This window comes from Manacus candei, unplaced genomic scaffold, assembly GCF_025592945.1.
Source record: "Manacus candei isolate 608988 ecotype Guabito, Panama unplaced genomic scaffold, ASM2559294v1 h1tg000002l, whole genome shotgun sequence".
NCBI lineage: Eukaryota > Metazoa > Chordata > Aves > Passeriformes > Pipridae > Manacus > Manacus candei.
In genome coordinates this window covers 16486576-16505892 of record NW_026138050.1, presented here as the reverse complement: position 1 = coordinate 16505892, position 19317 = coordinate 16486576, and the positions used below count along the sequence as shown (strand labels likewise).

Below are 19317 nucleotides of genomic sequence, written 5' to 3'. Positions count from 1 at the left end.
TGAGGAAATGGTGAATCACTCCTTCAGGGCAGATGTGCCACACCCCCCCAGTGCTCCCACTGAACTGTGACCTGCTGCTGTGATGGAAGGTGAGGATGCCAAGGGCAAGTTCCTCCAGCTGTGCTGATTAACCTCATTTCTGATGTGAAAAGCACATTAAATGGATTACTGGGGCCTGTAGCACTGCAGCCCTGACAGTGATCTTTGCATTCCTTTAGGCTTACCGCTGCCTGGAAGAGATGCAGAAGAGAATTCCAGCCTCCCACCTGAGCTACTTCGTGTCCCCAGAGACCTTGGAGGCCGTGCACCGAGGGGCAGGCGTGCCCCTAAGCCCAGCCCTGGCTCCAGCACACACAGACAACAGGGAGGTGGAAGAAGAAGTGGCTGATGAAGTGGAGAACTCCTGACACTGCAAAGCTGACTTTAATGCCAGGTCTTTTATTGCACCCTCATTAGGGGTCCCGGATCAGTCACGTGCTGCTGCCACAGGGCTTTTTGGTTATTACCAAGGAATTTAGTTTTCCTGCTTGACTGTACAAGCAACAGTATTGGAGTTAATAGGCTCTCTCAAACACAACATACAGAGGTTCATGTGTACATCCTGTTAAAAACCTGGCTTTAGTATTTTAATAAATTTGAGACAGAAAAAAACCAGTAAGAACTGCTTAAATGATTTTTCTTTTTCATGTTTTGTGACTTGCTTCAAAACTTGGGGTGAATATAAAGTTTTTAAATTGCTTTCGGAGAAGAAGAGCGGGGAAGATTTTAAGGTCAAAATCTGAATGTTAGTTAGGTCCAGCACATTTTCAGCAGTTCAGTGTAGCTATCCAGTGTTTGCATCCCATCAGCAGTGCCATTCCATGCCACCCCTTCCAGCAGCAGGCCAACAGCTGTCACCCCAAACTGCCTGCTCAGGGGTGCAGGAGCCTTTGTCAGGGGCAGGTCAGAGTGGCAAGTGGCCGTCCCCAGCCCTCCTGTTTGTCTGACAAGAAGGCTCCATGAGATCTTCCCCGTATTTTTAGCTGAGTGCTCAGACCTGCCAGGGTTATAAATAGCTGGGTGGGGGCTGGGGGAGGATGGCAGTGCTCGCTGCCTTCCTGCATCTGTACTCGCTGTACCGGATACCAAGAGCTCACTCAATTGGCCTCCACTACAAAGTCCAGATGTCAAGTCAGACCTGCTGGTTCACAGCTCAGCACCCTTCCCCCTTCTTCCTCTCCTCCCGCCAGGTGACTGCTGAAGAGGCCCCAGCAGTGCCCAAACACATCCAGCTGGCAAGAGCACGAGCTAAAGGCCACTTCTGTTACCCTTTCAGCTAGGAAGGGACAGCTTCAAGTTTCTTTTTCAGGTTCTCCATGAGCAGCAAGTTCTGCAGGGCCAGCCTCCTGCAGTCCCCATCAGGATCTTTCTCCACCATATCTGCAAAAGAAGCAGCTGCTGAGAGTTGGAAAATGGGTACTTCTCACTATCTCTGACAATCACAGGACTAAACACAACAGCATTTGCACCTGTGGCTGGGCTAGAACTGCACTAGGCCTGAAGGCAGAGATGCACAAACTTGATCATCTAAAGCAGCATGAACTCAGCCAAGCCCTGAGTGCCACACAGGACAGTGCGCTGGTCAGTCTTGTAGGAGAAACAAATAGTTGGGTTGAAACACTATAGACACTGTCTGATCCTGGACTCCATGGGATAACCTCCGTGCCAGAATTTGTACTTCTGCCCTCGAGCTACACGTAACCTTGGTACAGCTGAGCTACAAGCGTGAATGCAGCTTGCAATTAGAAATCCACTTTCTCCAAAGCCTAAAGTCTCCATTCTGCCATTCCTCCAATCCAAAATGGTCAGTGCTTCCTCCTGAATTTGGGGTCATGCTGCCATTCCAATGGGGAAAGGAGGCAGGCCCCAAGGTTCAGCACATTCTCCGTTCTGAGAGACCAGTCCTCTGATAAATGAGTTCTTCCACATGTTATGCAGCACGTTAGGGCAGGCATGAGGCTGTTCCCAGCAGCTGTTATTCCAGGGGCCCTTAACAGGCCTGCAAAGTAACAACCAGGATGCATGCAGGATGTCTGAGCAGGGGAGCCTGGGAGAGCGGGGAGCCTGTGTGAGGATATCCTGTACGCACGAGCCTGTGCTAGGAGCCCGGCACTGGCAGCCCAAACACATGACTCATGGCCATGGAGTGGGGCTATTTATAACACAGGGAGAGCTGCCCCATGCTGCTTCCATGCTCCCTCTACAGAAGGCAAAAGGGGAGGTTACAAGGCAGACTGGAACAAGCTCAGAAGCTCACAGTGCTGCTGGTGCTGTTTCTGTTCTGTGAGCCTGGACCTGGCACTGCTGGCACGGCAGGGGAGGCACAGGGCACCAGAGTATCCTTTGGGTCCTGACATAAACCACACTTAGCCATGACACAGCTCCACGGCACTTGCAAGGGGTGGGGAATTCCCTCAAAGGCAGCTGCTGAGGAGTCAAAGGAACTGTTTCCTAGAAGTGTTTAGGTATTCCCTCCCTCCCCTAGGAACAATCAGGCTGCTCACCAGTAGGTTCAGCATGGCACTAAGGGCAACGATGGACAAGTGCAAGGTGGATTCTCACCTCTCCCCCCCAGCTGAAATGTCCCAAAGCATCCAGTAAGCAGACAATGCCATGACAGTGACTGAAGTAGTTTCTTAGTCCACACTGTGAACAGTTCTGGTGACAGTCCGCAGGCTGAAGGGCAGACACAGTCCCAGGGTCACTACAGCAGTCTGTGTAGGCCCTGGTGTGACAACAAACTGAAGCAGATTTGTGGATTTCTACTCAACACTTCATGGATAAAATTTCCTATCCCAGTGTTCATCATTGTGCTTTGGCCATGGCAGGAGAAAGGCAGGGCTTTAATCCGAAACCCAAAGCAGCCACGAGGCTCCTGTGCAGGGCAGCTTGTCACTCCCAGCTACAGCACAGCTAACACACACCACCTCTTGCAAATCTTGTCTGGAAGAGTCATGAAGAAACAGCAAGTTCGTGACCTCAGACCTGCGATTCAGGCACAGAAGGAGGACTCCAGTGTCAGATTTGACCTGTAGGATCAGCAGGGAGGACCCAGTGCCTCCCTGTGCAGCCATTTTACCAACAACCTTAGAACAAACAGCAAAGGCACAGCCTATGAAGCTGGGGTGTTCCAGGAAGCAGCTCTAGAAGCCCTTTAAATTGCATCTGAGCAGAGGTGGAGCTGAGTTGAATTCTTTAAGGTTTTTGAACGATTCCTACAGCAGTTTTCCCTTCTCTGGTATTACCCACAACTGTGATCTTGCCCTGCACTCATTTCCACAAGGATAAATTATGTAGTTTTCCTGCAAAAGCACTACATGTAAAGAGATGGCTATTACACTCCCTACAGCCATGAGAAGCTACTACTAGTTCTCTCATCCTCCTCCTCCCCAAAATAACTCATTAAAAACAGATTATGCAGCTCCTCATGCTGGAAATGCATTCCTGAAAGGCTGCACTTGGTAACAGCAGTGTTAACTGCAGAGACAAGCAGATTCCTGAGAGCACACCATGTCATGGGAAAAGTGAAGTCTTGGGCCCCACAAGGCAGCTCTTCCTTTCAAAGGGCACAGAGCTCCCCAACCTGCCAGGATCAGAGCCTGGCTGGGTCAGTGTCGCTTCCTGCTTGCTCCCTGTGGGAAGCCACACACCAAGAGAGAGAATGGTGAAGGAAACCAGACCAGGGAGTCATAGGAGTCACCCTGAGAACACAGTGGAGGCTTCAGCATTAGTTCCTCTGTTAGCTCCAGCTCCCTGCAGTACCCGAGCACTGATCTGTGCAGAACCCAAGGACACAGCTTGTGTTGACCTCGAGTGCACTGGGCGCAGTGTAGATTGTTCTTTCCATCAGCAATAGGAAGTGAGAGATGGAGCCATGCTCCTCTTCCTCTTGATTGTAGCACTAACAACCCCCCCCTCCTGGGTGGGTGGTTGGATGCTCAGACAGAGAAAGGGGGCCCAGAACACCTCTGGGGATTTTTTTCATTGGCCTGTGAGGACAGTCACAGTTTGAAATGCCACACACAGCTCTTGGCTTATGCCTCAGGTACCTGGGTACTGAACCCCTGCAGCACACAGGGTGCTCTGCCACTTGCTGATCATGCAAATTTCTGGTGCACAATGCCAGGGCATCACTGCTGCCCTCACAATCAAAGAGATGCTGCACACAGACTGCACCACTAACCTGAAAAGCACTGGTCTACCCCACCATGTCTTACCTCCCAGCCAGGACTGAGTCTCCAACAGTTCCTCTGTCATGTCTGCCAGAAGCAGCTCTGCAGGGACACTGAGGAGCAGGGAGGAGATACAGGACAAGAGGCCCTGGCGCACATACCTGTGGAGAAGAACTGGTTAGAGCCTGCACCTTGATTTCCTCACCTCAGGAGCTCTCCAGTTTCAAAAGGTATGATGACTTTTGCCACATTCCTGCTGATTAGTGGTGTAATCATGCACCAGCTAGCAGCGTGCCCACATCCAGAGCCCCTGGCATGCTGTGGGGCAAGAGTTTGGTGTAATTGAGAGCCCTGGACAAGTCTGAGATCAAACTAGAAACTGGATGTTTACAGCCTTTTGGCTACATGTCTTAATTCCTTTCCAAGGCTGAATGCTAGAATTGAACCTATAGTTTTCTGAGCTCCCTGAGTAAACACAGATGAAACCATCACATGGTTTCATCTGTGGTGGTCAGGAAATTTGTCAAGCTTTCTATAGGTAACGGCTGTACTGCCACACTGGAAGACATCAGCCAAGTTCATGTGTTGGTCTGGCATTACACTCAGCTGGAGGAGAGCAGAGACTTATTGCATTAAGTCTCTGACACCCTGAGTCAGGTGCTAGTCTTGCACAAAGACAAACCATGGCTGGAGACTGGCTCACAGCTGATCTTTAAAAATGAAAGTACACAACTAGAGTAACTCACGAGTCCGTGTGGAAACGCAGAGTCCAAACAAACTCCAGCAGTGCCTTTCCCATTGCTGTCACTGCCTGCAAAAGAGGGTTGTGACAGCACTGAACACCTTCCCATCCACACCACCCCACAGAGACACACTGCTCACAGAGTCACAGCATGTCCTGAGCTAGAAGGGACCCAAAGATCATCGAGTCCAACCCCTGGCCCCACACAGGACACCCCAACAATCCCACCCTGTGCCTGGGAGCATTGTCCAAATGCTCCTTGAACAAAGATTTTGTAAAGATCAGGGCTACAATTAAATGCATTTTACAGATGAGGAAACTTTGGCAGCAAATTGAAATGATGTGCTCAACCACCCAAAGAAGCTCACAGTTTTTCTACAAAAGATAGTGCAAGGGTGGCTTGAATCCAATGTCTCTTTTCTGACTGATTTGTCCCAGCCCCTTTCACAGCTTCTCAGCCCACACAACAGCAGAGTTGCTGCCAGCCCAGTGCAGCAGGCCCCAGAGCACTGCTGTTCCAGAAGGCACCTCGAGTTCCCAGGCTGGAAGACTCCCCTGCTCTCTGCCCTTCCTTACCACAGCGTTGACAGCCAAGTACATCAGCACTGCTAAAGTGTGGACCAGCCTTCCAAGGACTAAGTGATCTTCCCCCAGGAGATCAAATGTTGTCAAAGGCCTGCAAGACACAGAGTCGTGTAGCAGTGAGAAGGCTGATCAGTACATCTTTGGAACAGCTGGGGAGTTATGCAGGGGGAACTGTTCCCCTTAAGGCTGAATCCCTACAACAGTCATTGTACAGTCACTACCAGATTAACACAGCCCATGGCTGTTTGCTCTCATCTTTTATCCCAGTCCAGTATCTCCCACAGCAATATCCTCTACTCTTACAGCAGCTATCACTCATTTCACCAACAGGCTTACTTGGAAAGACCTGCAGGCAAAAACTGCCCCCACTGCCATACCCTTACAACTAGTATTACAATAATCCTGATTATCATGGAATCGATTACTTGGCCTTCTTAGGTTAGCAAAGACTTAAGGAACTGACCATGTCCTGTGTCCTATACAGCCTCCACCTGAGACAGAGTTAACTTTGGTTCCAGACTGCAGTCTGAGCTCTGTGGTTTGTGTGAACCTCCCACAGTGGAGGCTCAGCCAAGACAACTGGTGTGGTGCTGCCAAAATCACTTGTCTGTGAGATTATCCCTCGTGATGGATCTCATTTCTTCAGGGTCCTACACATGCCTGCCCCACAGGCCTTTCCAAGCTCTGTGAATGACCCTGGTGTCAGTGCAGTGTCACTGGGCTCCTGCACAGCTCCTGGGCTTTAGCCTGCTGCTCTGAGGCAAGAGAACAAGCAGAAAGGTTTACTCTGGCAGTTGCCATACCCATACCCCAAGGTGTTCACACTCACCTGTCAAAGTGCTGAAGCAATGGAAAGAAGAAGTGCCCAGCAACAGAACTGAACTGGTTTGGGCTGGAAGCCGGTTCCACGTGACACTGACGCTGTCCAAGAGAAAAATGAAGTCTAGACACAAGATGCAGCACCCAGCTCTTCCACTTCACTGGACACTACCATGACAACAGATTCCTTGCAGCCAGCCACTGCTTGTAGACCCATGGCTACCAGTTTCCTGACTGGATTGCTCACTTCCCACTTCAGATCCTCTCCACATCTAAACATTTCAGTACAATATAGCTCAGTACTGCTGGGTTAGATATAAGGAACAGGAACAAGCAAGGGATAAAGGAGTTTTGGAAAGCAAACTCTCCAGGCTGAACCACAGGGGAATTCTGGGAACTAGGAAACTGTCATCAGTTTATCTCCCTGGAAAATAGGAAGGCTGAGGCAGTCCAGTCGAGAGGCAGCTAGTCTGGGATCTGTGAGGTGCAGTCACAGCTCCCTGCAGCGGCCAGACAAGCTCAGAACAGCCACTATCTCTCAAAGCCAGGTAAGGAGTTCTAGGTTTATTTTCCTCTCCCTACTGGGAGAGAACTGCAGGAATTGGTACTCTGCACCAAAAGATTCAGCCAGATACCAAGATACATTTATATTAGTAGTTACAGAGTTTTCCTTTGGACTGGGCCCACTTTCATGGGTTTTTGCTCTTTCCAGACAGAACTACAGCAGGTCTGAGTGTCCCTATTTTTGCTGGATTTGACCTTAGTTTGTTTCTGCCCTGGCCTCACCGTAGCAAATCTCCGAGTCTTGCTTTTGATCCTCTCATCAACAATTCTTCTCCAGTCCTTAGAGCTGTCATTTCCAGGAAGGAGCTGGATACGAGGTTTTTGGGCATCAGAATGCTTGGGCTTCCCATGGAATTTGGGACAGGACAGTTCCTGAGCTGCCAAAACCAATACCTGGATGAAACAGAGAGATGTTCAGTTAAAAAGGGGTAACCCCTAGGGAACAACAGTCCCCTGCACCCAAACTGACAGGAGCAACAAGGCAGAAAGGCACAACAGGTTTAGAGTGAAGAACAGCAGGGAACTGAACCCCAAAAGCCACCTGGCTTCGAAGCACTGACCAAGCACTTGGTCACTGAGCCCTGAAGCAGAGCAGCAGCTCCTTCAAACAGAGGTGTGGAAGGAGTCATGGGTAGATTTTCTTTCAGAAAAGGAAGACAGAACAGGCTGATGAAGGGAAAGGAAACTGTGGCTTCTCCCAGGCAAATGCCCAACAAATGCTTTGCGTTCTAGGGGGAGGCATCCCTGTGTCATGGAGTGTAGCAGGGTTAGGAACAAGAGGGGAATGCCAGGCACAAATACAAATGTAGAGATTCCCCTGCCTCTGCCTCCTCCCATGAGGAATGAAAGGTAACCCCATTACACCTCAGCACTGGTGCAACAGACAAAGGCAAGTGGGAAGTGAGAACACTCACATCAAGGATGTCCATGCGCTGACGGAGACTGTAGTTAAGAGAGTAGAACTGGGAGGTCAAGTACTTTGAAACCTGTACAGAAAAATCAGGGTACAGTGAACGCAGACCCAGGTTGGAAACAGCCTTCCCACTAACTCTAAAAGCATTTCATTTCACAGGGCCCGCTTCCTGTGAAGTAATGACAGGCTTCCAAGGGAAGGGAAGAGACATGCTGTGTAAACAGGGGAAATTCAGACATTTCCAGGTTCTCCCAAAAGAAGTAAATGGCAAATGGGACTTTCTAATTTTTCTGTCCCTCCTATACAGAAGCACCCAAAAAACTGCCATGACAGCTAGCAGACCTCACTGTGGCCTCTCTGTACTTAAAGAGGGTTATAGGAAAGATAGAGGGAGGCTTTTTACCAAGGCCTGTACTCATAGGATGAAGGGTAAAGGTGTTAAACTGGCAGAGGACAGATCTAGATTGGATGTAAGGAAGAAATTCTTGGCTGTGAGGGTGGTGAGGCCCTGGCACAGGTTGCCCAGAGAAGCTCTGGCTGCCCCATCCCTGGGAGTGTTCAAGGCCAGGTTGGACAGGGCTTGGAGCAACCTGGGCTAGTGGAAGGTGTCCCTGCCCATGGCAGGGGGTGGAACGAGGTGAGCTTTAAAGGTCCCTTCCCATCCAAACAGTTCTGTGATTCCATGATTACAATCACCAGTGAAGTCTTTCTCTCTAGAAGCCCTTTGTGCCTCAGGTCCCCTCTATGTGACACCCTTCAGTACAACAAGTCCTTATCTAACCTGCCTTGTCAGGTACACTCTTACCAACAGCCTCAAACAGTCCCTCCAGTCTGACAGTTTTCTCTTTCCTGTTGGTTCAGTCACTCCTTGCAGATTCTTCAGCTGCATAAATGTCAGACCTGATCTACCTGTTCTACCCCACTGACAAGGAGCTGCCTCTATCAAACCAGCAAGAGACTTCAGCTGCTTCCAATTTTTGCCTGTGCCTCAAATGGAAAAAAGAAAGCAGTAAGAGGGACTCACAGGTATTGGATCTGTGGTTAAAACAGCTACTTGAGCTCTCTGACGGAGCTCCACAAAGCCTTCAATGCAGGTCTTCTCCTCCAAATGCAATAATATTTTTGCCAGCTCCACACTAACCTGCTCAAAATACGAAAAAAGGAATCAAATCTCTGATGGTGTTTTTTTTTTTTCTCTCATGGCCTTTACACACCATTTCTAATGTTTAAACCAAGACAATCCATATAGGCAACATGTCCATCACTTAGGAGGGAGAGAAAACACATTAAACCAAATGCCATCAAGACAGATTTCTCAAAACCCTGAGCAACCCCCCTGTCTGCCAATTCTCTGTCCGGATTCACTTGGGCTTTCTGGAGAAGTGGTGGCATCATGACACAGGATAGCTGATGGGTTAAGGGTACAGGACCACACCCCTCCCGTTTCTCAGCCTGTGTCTCTGCCACCTTCAAGTGTTCACTAACAGGTGGCGGTGAGCATTCTTTGCACAGTGACCTTGTCCCAGGTTCCTCTCACCTGAGCTTTTCATCTTGACCATACAATCCAACTATTCCCCTCAGAAGACATTATGCTTCTACAAGCAAAAAGGGAAAAGTCCATTTGATTTTACCTCCCTTTTTGTTGGGGATTAACAATTAAATTGAATTTCATTTCAAAATCCAACATAGTTGCTCCGTAATCTGCATTTCTGATGTTTTTCCTGCCCAGCACAAACCATGGAGCTTCCTCATACAGGCAAGCTCTCCTCACAGCACATTTCATTTTGAGTGCTGAAGCTGCTGGATACCATGGGGCTGCCAGCACCTTTGCTAATTCTTTGTTTCTTTGTGCTCCAGAGCCTCACCTTCAAGGCAACTACTTCCATCTATTTCCCTTCCCAAGTTGAAAGCTTGGGAATGTGTACATTAAACCCAGGTACACATTAGCCTGGCCTGCTGCTCCATTGGCACATCTCATCTCCTCATGACAGCCCTCTGGTATTGCAGCCCACTGGTAACCTGGGTTCTGCTACTTCACCTCTCTTGTTGCTGCTGGATTCCTCCGAATCAAGCTCTCAAGAGCCTTGACTGTAGCCTCCCATTTGTCCACATCTTCAGATCCTGTCAGAACTGAAGGTAATCAAAAGACAAATAAAAGTTATTAACTCTGCTGTGCTTGGTGTACATACCCCAACTTCCTGCTGCCAATGGTTTGTCCTGGTACAGGCAGGTACCACTGACCCAGCATGACCAGCACCAGGAACTAAACTGAAACTACTCAAAAATCCTACAGCTTCTTCAAATTAGCTCAGAAAAAATAAACCTGCACAGAGATCACTCTCCCCACACCTGGTAAAAAACAGATGACGACTCAGCCCAAAATCTCCTACCTTCAATGCAGTCTCGGATATACACAGGAGCCTTAATCTTCAGCTCTTTATCCTCTGACATGTCATAAGGGACGAGGTCATCATCACTGGAAAAGAAATAAAGGCAGGGGTTGGTTTATGGGGTGCAGATGTTCTGGCTTTCCCCAGTTAGACACAAAGAGAAAGAACCAGCACATACACTGCCATAACACCACCACTCCTGCATCACCCAGCAGCACTGCTGAAGCCTGGCCTGAGAGGGGTCCTTAGGAACTCTAGGAATTTCTCAGGGAAAGAGCAGTTCTGTGACCAGATCTGCAATTGGATCTCCTGGTCCAGGGCAGGAAGGAGTCAGGTGACCAAGAAGCTGACTCTTGAGATTTCTTTATATATTGACATATGTATTGACATATTTCTTTATATAGTGACAGAATATGGCAGATCCACTATTAAAATGGGTAAATACATTCACAATGTCCAGGAAACATGTATCTAAGTCAAATGGAATACATATGGTGGCTGCACACAATGTGGGCTGTGCTTAATTTATTGACTCAATTTCTTATGCAAAGCCCTGCTCTGCTGCAAATCACTCAGCTCAACAAGGTCAGAAATCACATTTGCCAAGAAATGCAGGTACTGAAAGCTCCCTTCTCCCCACATCTGCCATTTATTTTCCATTTCCTCCTTGTTTCTTGCCCCATACCTGTCAAGCTCAGCATCTGACTCCTTATCTGGCATCACAGGGGCTGCTGTCTGGGATTTCTTGTTACTTTCTGGTACCAATGGCAGTGCAGCACCTGCTTTCTCACTCCTGCTGTGAGGAACAAGAATTTTTAAAATGAACACAGTAACAGTCCTTACTCACAAGGAAGAAACTCCCCACCCCACCAACCCCTGGTGCCTGAACAGAACAGAATTGCTGCAGTCTCACAGTCAGCTTGGCAGGAAAAAAGTCCTGGGAAGGAGAATGAGATAAAGGGAGAAAAGCAGAATCTCTTAACAGAAGAGCAGTGAATAACAAAAATTAAACTGGCTCATTTGCTGTGTTCCCCTGCACTCCCCTGTACCTGGGACTGCTAAGGAAAGATTGTGATAGCAAATCACACTGACCTGCACCAGATTTGGAGCTGTGAATGAAACTGAACTAAGTTTAGATTGGATACTGGGAAGAAATTCCTGGCTGTGAGGGTGGTGAGACCCTGGCACAGGTTGCCCAGAGAAGCTGTGGCTGCCCCATCCCTGGGAGTGTTCAAGGTCAGGTTGGACAGGGCTTGAAGCAACCTGGGCTAGTGGAAGGTGTCCCTGCCCATGGCAGGGGGGTGGAAGGAGATGGGCAATAAGGTCTCTTCCAACCCAAACCATCCCATGATTCTATGAAATGGGAAAAAAAAATTTTCACTATTGCTAATAGGATGAATACAATAATTGAGAATATTTTTCCTGTGTCTGTGTATTTCTGTGGACTTTGCCATTGTCCTTTCATCTCTCTGCTTCTCAAAAGCTGTCTATGCTGGTCATGCCCCTGGAACACGAGCAATAAATGTTTTGTACTTCCCTGGAGTGCTGGGCATCTTCATCTGCTAATAACATGAAGTGCTTCATTGCTCTGCTGATCAAACCGAGTGCTTCCAAGAGCCTCAGCAGATGCCCTGGAAGTTCAGAGCACTGACAGATGCAGCAGATTTTTGTCATGGCTGGGGGCACATGGCCCAAATGCCACATTTCCAAGATGCAAACAGAAACCCCCATTTAATTGCACCCAAGGGCACACAAGACCCCCGCACCACAGTTTCACTATGTGCACCTATCAAACAGGCTCTCTTAATACATGCTACCATTGGAATTATGAATTTAATATAACTACACTGCACTGTAAGAAGAAGGTACATTATAATGCTTAAGAACATATAAAACATCTTGAATACTGTACACAGTTCTCACTTGTAACTCAAAAAAGACATGGAGAAGGGCAAAAAGATGGCATGAACAGTAGCCATAACTTACTCATCACCTGGAAGGCTGGGGACAACACACAGTGGTGGAGTCTGTACCAGAAGGGACCTCAATTCTCTTGTTTCATCATCTTCTTCATACTAGACATTCAGAATAACTGTTGCGGCACTCTTATTTATTGCAGATATGACATACAACATTTCACCCTTGTACTGCACATGGACTGAACCACGAGCAGATGAACCCCCACCAATTCCATTTGTTTCAATCCCTGTACTGCCAGCAGCACTGTATTTATTCTGCATATGTAATCTTTGTCCCTGTATTTAACAACAGTACCTGATCACACCCTGTCTGAATGTTATTTCCATCTTTAAAACATTTAAAAAATGGCAATGTGACATGAGGGATGCTGCAGGCTTTTAAAGAATTAATGTGATTTAATCAGATAAGTCACAAAAATTCTACTGGAAAGAGCAGAGCATGTATCTCCACATCAGTTTTGAAAATCCCAGTTCAGAGCAGGTCTTCCCACCATATCAGGGACTAAATGCTCACTACTGGTTTAGGTTTGAAGTTCCCTCTCAACTCCTATGGGTCAGATTCTGATTCCCTCATACAATGTGGTAAACCTCTTTTATTACCAACAGTTTACTCTGAACTCTGGCAGCAGATTGGATTCCTAAGGTCACCCTCAGCCACCCGACCATTTCCTATACAATTGTTTTCTGTAAACAGATATCCTCTCTTTTTGAAGGTGCTGCTGTCCCTCCTTATTTCCAGATAAAAAAAGTGCTAAAATGCCCTGATCACATGGTTTAAAGCTTTTATTTCCTCTAAGCCCCACACATCAGTCATAAGTTTCATTAAAACCTTCACCTCAAACTTCAGGACAGGCCCCTCCGTGTTTATTTTGGAGCTGATGCTCTCTGCCACCACCATTCCCAGACGCCGGAGCTGTGGCAGACTGCTGTCCAAGTGGCACTTCACACCCTCCATCATGCTTGTGAGAAGCTCTGAAAAAAACAACCAACAAATGGTGCATGAAACAGTGACAGAAACGAACACCCATCTTTCCTGAGGGCAGTTTTACCCACTCACCACTGGGTAGAAAGAGCCCATGAACTGTGCCTTCCACCTCTGCAGTGGCAGCACTGCCCTTCAGCATCAGCACAGGAGGCCCTGGCCCTTCCATGGGGTACAAAGTCAACAAAACATTACAATATATTCTGAATTTGCAATATTTTGTTTTTTGCTGAAACGTAAAAAGGATGGTAAGTCAAGTTAATCTTTAGTTTGGTTTTAGAGTTCTTTGAAGTCACTTAAATAAAAAACCATGTTTTGAGGAAGCTACAGGTTCTGACCAGTACAATAATCGGAGAGAGAGATTTCCCCAACCACTTGGGTAAGTTCAAACAGGCAGATGACACAAGTATTTCTCAGCCCACAGAAGATGCTGGCTGTCAGCTTTACCAGGCAGGCTTACTGCTGTCAGACTGACCTCCTTCATCACAGAAAGCTTATTTTTCAAAAGCTGTCAGATAAAAAAACTGACTATAAAACTACAGTACTGTTAGTACATATCAGGTCACTTATTCATCTAAAGAACAGTTAATTCCAGAATGAAAGAGATGAGCAAGTCTTGAAGGCAACCTTTGCACCCCCCATGAGCCACACACACAGAGAAGTAACTCTAGACATTGTACAGCACTTTTTTTATTGCAACAAAAGCGGAGATTTTAGACCAGGACCCCAGTGAGCTCCACACTGTGTGAACAGAGAACAGGAGGTCTGTGCCAGTGACTCACTATCCCTGCTCAGCTCAGGTGAGTGGAGCAGTGACACAGAGAAACGCAAATGGACAGTCAGACACCAACCAAACCCTCAGATACCTTCCCCATCCCCTCTGGAGTTGTACCCATGCTCCACGGTTAAGCTCAAATCACACCATTCCTCTCACTAGTCCCAGAGTCAACCCTTGTTTTCCTGTGACAAAACTTTGGGGTTCCTAAACCACTGCTCAGTTAAGACCCTTAGGGCAAAGATAAGCTTCTCCAATTCCATAACTTAAAGCTATGCACTTGGAATTATATCATGTCAATGCAAAAGAGGATTCCAACAGGTTACCCTGTTTGCCAAGGAGAAGGTGGGGCCATTGTGCTTATCCACAGATCAGAATGAGATCTTTTTCTACTCCTAGTAAGACTCTCTGCTAAACAAATCTAAGCTCTGCTTCTCACAGGACCTCACCTTGTCTGCAGCTCTCGATTTCAGGCTCCTTCAGGTGGGAGAGGCAGATGAGGATGGCCTTGCTAATATACAGCTGCTGCTCGGGTGGTGAGTGTTTCACAGCACTGCTGCTGCCCCAGGTCTCCAACAGCTCCTGCAGCACCTGAATCAGAGAACTCAGGCTGGCTTGAAACGGATCTTTTCTACACAGAAGTAATTTCTTGAAGAACATTTTTAGTCTCCCTACAAACAGAGCTAACTTTGTATTTCAGGGCCCAAAGCATACTGTGTTTGACCACCTAAGAACTCCATTTGACCTTCATTTAAGATATTGTTAAATATAATGGGGTTTTAAATTTAAAAATTATAAATGTTTATTTCTGATAAATAAATATTATATGCAAAGCAATGTGTATTATTTTCAAAACTCAGTATGATAGCATATTGTTTTATCTGGTTTTAGTCCAATTTTAAATAGCTTTCAGTACTTCCAGATCATTTCAGAACATGTAACCAGTGGGAAAAAAATTATTTGACAAAATGGTAGAGATTTCCAGATACGCAAATTTCACAGAAGTTCCATCACACTGCTGACTTGGAGAGGAAAAATATCTGCCATCCCCACTGAGAAAAATGTAGATGAGAGAGATTCTGAAGCATCAACCATTTGGCACACAGACAGCTCTCCACCAACTTGATCCCTTGCTGCCACCGGCTCAGCCACACAAACAGGGTGAGAGAGGAAGCTGAGAAGGACAGAGGACATGGAACATCAGTCAGAATCCAAGCCTCATTAGTTTTGCTACTTGGAAGACAATTTACCAGTTAAATACAAAAAACTAATGCCAGCAGCGCAACAAGCTTTGATTTGTGTACCACTATTTACTTGTGATATGTCAGGGCTTCCCTCGCTCTCATCAGCAGTAACCAAAGGGTCTTGGAGAAGTACCAGAACTGTGCACCCCTCAGACACACAGAGCAGAGTGTTCTCCATCAGACACCTCACCAATGACATTGGTGACCCTTACTCTGAGCAGCAGGGCCCGCCGGAGGCTGTCCAGGGACAGGTACCCAAGGAGGTTCTGCAGCACCGCCGTCTGCAACGAGAACCACAGCTCTTGCTTTAACTGGGCACAAAGCTGTCACCCAACACAGACAGGGCTGTGTTTTTACTACATTAAACTTCATTCTGACAACATTCAGAGACAGAAAAGTAAGCAAATTTTAAGAAACAACCAAACACACATATGCAGTTGCTGATGAAACACACGGGAAGGCATGACAGGAATACAATGCAGTGTTTTCACCAATAAAACCAGCACAGTCCCAGGCAAACATAGAACTCACAAAGTCTGGAGAACATCTCTCACAACAGTAGCACAAGCCACAGAACACTTCCTAACACCTCGTGACAAACTTAGGGGCACAGGAAAAAAAAACAACAGTCCTTGCCTCATCTCTTTGATCTAATTCTTATCTCCGAGGGTGGGTTATGGTTGTTTCAGTCTCCTCTTTCAGATTCTAAATAACTGAATGTCTCCAGCTCCCCAGAACACTGAAACCATGTGCAAACAACCACTTGGTTCCAGAGAAAGAGTACAGTAATTCTGCCAATCACCATCAACCCTGAGCGAGCACATGAACTCCATGATTTCAAAGCAACCATTCACCACTCCCTCCCCATAACACTCCTCTGTCCGTGAACAGCTGCACATATGTGGAGAGACTGAGGGCTCATTTTGGAATAAATTCATCTTACTCAGGAAGAGCAAGAGCTTCGCTAAAAAAAACACATTGGCACTGGGGAAAACCAGGCACTCCTGCAGTGCTGTTCCCCACAGTCCTCACCGTGTGGCCATACTGCAAGAGCAGCACCTTCTGCGTCACCACAAACTGAGCCTTCTTGTTCTTCACAACCAGGTTCCCCAGTAATCTGGACAAGACATCTGACCTAGCGAGACAGGTCAACAACAAAACATCAGGGATCCATGCAATTGCTGTCATGCTGCTCCTAATCATAGGAAAAACTGAGAGCAGCTATTTGCAACCAAGTCTCTAGAACACCTCTAAACTCAGTGAGCCAGTAATGGCAAAGAATGTTTTCACTTGTTTTTCCACTGCAGGCCACAATGTAGATCCTTAAGGAATGGTGTAGGTTCTACCTGAGAGGCAACAATCAACCACTTTACCCCTTGAGTCTCTCAGGAAATGGCACTGTAAAAAACCACCTACACAAACATAGCACCTTTCAGACACTGATTGTGCAAGTATTTGTGACAAAATTCCAGCCTTTGCTCTGGATCAGGGAGAAAGCAGAGCTCTTACCCAGGTGCTCTCTGCACAAAGCCAAGGACCACTGCCTCCATCCAGCGCTCTGGCACACACTCCACCAGCCGCCAGCAGATCCTCTGCCAGATGCAGTCTGACTTAGTGAGCTCTGTCAAGCGGGGCACCAGAACACCCAGAATCTCCTCTGTGGCAGAAGAGAAAACAGTAAATACCCCAGGAGGGCAGCACTGGGGCAATGGCACTCAAGGTCAGCCTGCAAATTTCAATATCCTGACAACATGAAAAACTGCAATGTACAATTTGCAGTTCTAAATTGCTCCTGCAGTAGAAATCATAGAAGAGAATCATGGAATCACTTAGGTTGGAAAAGCTCTCTAAGATCATTGAGTCCAACAATAACCCAGCAGTGCCACCACTACACCATGTCCCAAGTGCCACACCCACAGAGCTTTTAAATCCCTTCAGGGATTTAGTGACTGCACCACTGCCCTGGGCAGCCTATTACAGGGCCTGAAGTTTTTCCTGAAACCCAATTTAAACCTCCCCTGGCACAACCTGAGGCTGTTTCATCTTATCCCATCCCATGTTTCCTGGGAGCAGAGCCCGACCCCCATCCTGATTCTCATCCTGACGAGGATGCTCTCCCCTTCAGGTTTTAAGAGAGCCGAGGGCAGCCTGTGCAGCCCAGCTCAGGACAGCTCCAAATTAACTGGTCAGTCTCCCATTCCTTCCATTGGTCATCATCCCAGTCATGGTCCCACACTAATACATTAAAACACTTTCCCTCTCCCCAAAAGAGCATTGTAAAACACTCACTTTGCCTTCCATGAATGCACACCTTCCCCAGGACGTGAGAAACAAAAGAGATGGAGCAGTCCAAGCCACCTGGGATAAGAGATAGGAGCTTAACAAGCGCATCGCCAGCATCCCCCAACCAACCTTCAGGAGGAAGTGCAGAAACTTCTACAAGTGCTGAAGCCTGAAAACACAGATTAACTACTTCTCTTCAAGCATCATCTCTTCCTCTGTCCACCACCTTGTGCCTTCAGGCACAAACCAGCACTCAGTATTGTTTACACACAGTGACAGGCAGAAGGCTAAAGCAGCTCAGTCCCAACTTTTAACAAGACGGTAACAAAGCCACTGGTTCATTCAGCACCATTTAAATCTCCCATACAATTCCCTCAGCACACACCAAGTGACCCCAACTAAGCTTTAGGAACAGATGCTGCTGCTTAATTGCTTGTAGGATTGCTGCTTTCACTGGGATTTCAAAAGGCCTCAGCCATCTTCCTCATCCCTGGGATCTTATGCTTTTAGGATAGCCTGAAGAAGGAACGTGAGGTTCTGCAACACTCATCATCTGTATTTCAAGCAGCAGCCAAGGGGTCCATGCACAAAACACTTGTTCAGAAAAGTCATCCCTCCAGCGCAGTCCTTCCTTACCTCGCAGAGAGTCGGAGATCATCTGCAGCACCTGGAGAACTGCAGCTCCCAGGAGAGGGAAGTAGTTCTGCGGGAAGAACACCGGCGGATTTTCCCCCTGGAGTTTATTGCTCACGTGCTCAGGCAAACACACGATTCTGTTGAGCAGGGCGTCCTGCTGCTCCGGGCACCCACCGTGCGCCTGCTGCTGACACCCGTCCCACAGAAGCGCCGACAGCCGCCCCTCCCGCAGGAACCGCTCCAGCATCGCCGCCGCCTCCCTCGGCGCGAGCCCGGGGCTGGAAGAGAGAGACTGCTCTAAGTCGCTGCCCCTCGCAAATGGCAGAAATAAGATGCGCGTGCAATTGCTTTTCACTTGTGGTCTCACCACTGAAACACCGCTGCTCTGTTAACACTGAATTCTACTCAACAATCAAATTAAAACCAAAGCGATTTTAATTCCTTTGTATCGTCTCCAAACGCTTCAGCACATTCATTCAATAACCAGGCCTGAAGGAGCCCCGCGACTGCGGGACGCCCCGTACCGCGTGTGGGGTGTGCGGGGGCTCAGGGCAGCCCAGGGCTCCCCGCGCCCACCCCCATCCCCGGCGGGCACCCCTAGACCCCCGCCCGCCTGCCCTGGGGGGCCACACTGACCCCGCGGAGCCGAGGGCCTCGAGCAGGATGCAGAGGGCGAGGCCGGGCGGGCCCTCGAGGAAGCAGCGCTGCCACTCGCCATCGGGCCGCGCCGCGCCGGGCGCCCGGGCCAGGCTGCGCAGGAAGGCGCCAAACTGCGCCCGTTCCCGCTCCCCGAGCGCGGCTGGGCCGCCCGCAGCCGACAGGGCGGAGAGCACCGCGCCCAGCGCCGCCGCAGGGCCCTGCCCGGTGCCCTCTGCGGCCCCCGCCCGGCCCAACGCCGCCGCCGCCTCGCGCAGGACGCGCTCCAGCTCCGGCCCCGCCGGCGCCGCCATCGCGCTGAGGGAAAAACCCCACCCCCCACCTTCGGCGGCCGCCAATCAGCGGCGCCCATGTGCCTCGCGCACAGCCAATCAGCGGCGCCAGCCCCGTAGAGCTGCAGACAAGCCCCGCCCCTCTTCAAGAGCCCGGCGCCTCCGGCGGGGGAGGGGCTGCGCTGAGGGAGAGTCACGGGACGGGCCGAGCTGAAAGGGACCCACAAGGATCATCGAGTCCAACCCTCAGCCCTGCACAGGACCA

General features: G+C 48.6%; 2 protein-coding genes across 8 annotated transcripts in view; one reads left to right on the top strand and one right to left on the bottom strand.

Moving 5' to 3' along the window:
- IFT140 (intraflagellar transport 140) overlaps nt 1-423 on the top strand; it is a 73170-nt gene extending 72747 nt beyond the window's left edge. For all 4 annotated transcript variants that reach the window (XM_051779995.1, XM_051779986.1, XM_051779978.1 and 1 more), the window contains exon 30: nt 219-423. In XM_051779995.1, the coding sequence (XP_051635955.1) occupies nt 219-407 (189 nt within the window). In that variant the 3' untranslated portion in view covers nt 408-423. The remainder of the gene's footprint in view (nt 1-218) is intronic.
- On the bottom strand, nt 405-19088 carry TELO2 (telomere maintenance 2). 4 transcript variants are annotated; one of them, XM_051780491.1, is made up of 21 exons: nt 18760-18945; nt 18298-18401; nt 18124-18190; nt 17494-17562; nt 16714-16861; nt 16237-16339; nt 15417-15485; nt 14410-14551; nt 13039-13175; nt 12211-12299; nt 10910-11020; nt 10225-10310; nt 9873-9964; nt 8859-8975; nt 7836-7907; nt 7144-7314; nt 6368-6459; nt 5530-5629; nt 4958-5022; nt 4257-4372; nt 405-1434 (listed from the first exon to the last, which is right to left on the bottom strand). In XM_051780491.1, exons 1-21 carry the CDS (start codon nt 18839-18841, stop codon nt 1316-1318), a joined length of 2151 nt encoding a protein of 716 aa, XP_051636451.1. In that variant the 5' UTR covers nt 18842-18945; the 3' UTR covers nt 405-1315. The 4 variants fall into 4 exon arrangements, with proteins under 4 accessions (XP_051636451.1, XP_051636424.1, XP_051636442.1 ...); XM_051780464.1 differs by having other exon boundaries at nt 18124-18401; nt 18760-19088; XM_051780482.1 differs by having other exon boundaries at nt 405-1419; nt 18124-18401; nt 18760-19088.
- Between the last annotated feature and the right edge of the window lie 229 nt (nt 19089-19317).